This window comes from Notothenia coriiceps, unplaced genomic scaffold (assembly GCF_000735185.1).
Source record: "Notothenia coriiceps isolate Sejong01 unplaced genomic scaffold, NC01 NC01_scaffold00008443, whole genome shotgun sequence".
NCBI lineage: Eukaryota > Metazoa > Chordata > Actinopteri > Perciformes > Nototheniidae > Notothenia > Notothenia coriiceps.
The window spans coordinates 1-2363 of record NW_011341144.1 but is presented as its reverse complement, the minus strand read 5'-3'; the positions used below and the strand labels follow the sequence as shown (position 1 = coordinate 2363).

At 42.1% G+C, this 2363-nt stretch overlaps 1 protein-coding gene across 1 annotated transcript; it reads right to left on the bottom strand.

The window, feature by feature from the left end:
* Positions 1-6: 6 nt before the first annotated feature.
* On the bottom strand, positions 7-2187 carry LOC104944591 (matrilin-4-like; the record flags this gene model as incomplete). The annotated part of the gene is made up of 4 exons (XM_010770149.1): positions 7-80; positions 278-400; positions 1264-1495; positions 2029-2187. Coding segments are annotated over 4 exons (588 nt in total), but the record flags the coding sequence as incomplete, so codon positions are not given.
* Between the last annotated feature and the right edge of the window lie 176 nt (positions 2188-2363).

Sequence of the window (2363 nt, the reverse complement as noted above, 5' to 3'; positions counted from 1 at the left end):
GCAGTCGCAGGTGAAAGCGCCGGGAGAGGCGTTGCAGATCTGCTCACAGTCGTGTTTCCCCTCAGCACACAGGTCAATGGCTGAAACACACACACACACACACACACACATATATGTAACTAATGTTGTGTTTTACTAATTTTAAGTGTGTTGTTTTAATTATGCTTTTATGAATGTTTACTCTGTATAGTGTCTTTGATTTTCAAGAAAAGCTCTCTAAAATAAATGCATTATTATTATTATTATAAAAACATGTCAGTATCGCTCCTCTTGTTACCTGCGCATGTCTTCCCGTCCTCGTTCAGAGAGTATCCGGGCAGACAGAGGCAGTGGAAAGATCCCGGAGAACTCTCACAGATCTGCTCACAGCCGTGCTTCGACTCCACACACAGATCCACTCCTGAAGCAGAGACACACACACGGTTCAGATCCAGTTGGAGGGTCTTTAGAAAACATGCTTACTCTAGAGCTTCATAATAAGAGGGACGGGGTTGTGCACGAATATGGCTTTTCATTTTGGGTAATTTTATTGGGATCACTGTTCATGTTTTATGGTTTTGTGATATAACTCTTTCTGTTACTTGTTTTGAATTATGTTCCTTACTCTTTAGTCTTTTGTGTATCTTGTCTTGTTCTCTAAAGCACTTTGGGCTGCAGGAAAGGTGCTTATAAATAAAGTTAGTATTATTATTAAGTTTCTGTCAAAGTTGGAAAAGTTTTGTTGACTTCACAGTAAATATTTATTTGGTGAGGTTTTGTACTTCTACTGCTATATACTATTTTGAATGTATGATTTAGTCATGATTGTTTAAAACCGCTGGGTAAATATATTGATATTTATTTGTCCTATTTTGAATGAACTGTGTGCTTTAGAGCACATTTCAGATTTCTCATCAAGTCATACTTCGCTTCTGTCTGTGGTTTTTGATCTGCGTAGTTCTTGTATGCAGACAAAATTAACTTAGGTATCACTTTTATTGTCCTACTGGCGTAAGTTGGTACTGCATGGTTCCCTCTATCAACTTGATTGGATGCTGTAGGGTCAACAACTGGATTTGGTGTCAGCTTGCTGGGAATGAATAGTGTTTATGTTATACATTCAGGAAATGAATTGATTCCCATTTATAAAAACATACTTTCTTTAATTGTGGGCTTTTGTTCTCAACAGATGCACCATTTCCTCTGTTTGTTTGATAAACACTAAATTGAGCAGCTGTTTTACTGAGACGTTTAACAGATGAGACACAGAGAGATTATTCTTACCGCAGAGTTTGTCCTGGAACTGCAGTCCGAACTGATGGATCAGATCAAAAGACTCGACCAGGAAGACGTGGTCCTCGAATGGAGGGGACGCCATCGCCCTGAGGGACGCCATATCTGCTCTGGCCACGCCCACAGCGAAGATCTCGATGCCTTTTTCTCTTGCCTCAATCGCCACCTCTGCCACTCGATCCTGAGGACGACCGTCCGTCACGATCACCACCACGTTGGGCACCTGAGGAGAGGAAACAGTCATCAGGTGAAAAGGCTTTCTGCTTTTTAGTGACGCAGGAATGAGTTCTAAGATATGAATAGTTCCATTAAAAGCAGCGGCAAAAAGAAAAGCCTTCAGCCTGGATTTCAAAGTAGTCAGAGTTGCAGCGGACCTGCAGGTTTCTGGGAGTTTGTTCCAGATATTTGGAGCATAATAACTGAACGCTGCTTCTCCATGTTTAGTTCTGACTCTGGGGACAGAAAGCTGACCAGTCCCTGAAGACCTGAGAGATCTGGATGGTTCATCATTTAGCAGGAGGTCAGAAATGTATTTTGGGCCTAAACCATTCAAAGCTTTATAAACCAGCAGCAGTATTTAGAAATCTATTCTTTGACACACAGGAAGCCAGTGTAAAGACTTCAGAACTGGAGTGATGTGATCCACTTTCTTAGTGTTAGTGAGGACTCGACTTAAACCCGGAAACCACTTCCAGTTGCCTCGCCTGGAAGACAATGTTTATTTTAAAGTGTTTGTTGTTAGAAATGTGTAAATACCTTGGGCCTGTCTCCCTCCTCGGCAACGAAAGCTGTGTCCATCACGAATTTGATGGCGAGACCGGTCATGGTGCCCTGAGCCAGAGGGATGATCTCGTTGATGCCCTTCACCATCGTGTCCAGTTTAGCGTGAGCCTTCAGGGAGAACTCAGTGCGGACCTGGAGACAGAAAAGGAACGTTTACCACATTCCTCGCCTAATCTATGGCGCTTCTATGTTGCCATGTTTTGTGTTTGCAATAACGTCATTGCTATTTCATTACTTACCTCGCTAGCCCTATCAACCTTTAAGTTAAGACTTTATTTATCCGAAGGAAATTGTTGTGCCAGAGTTAC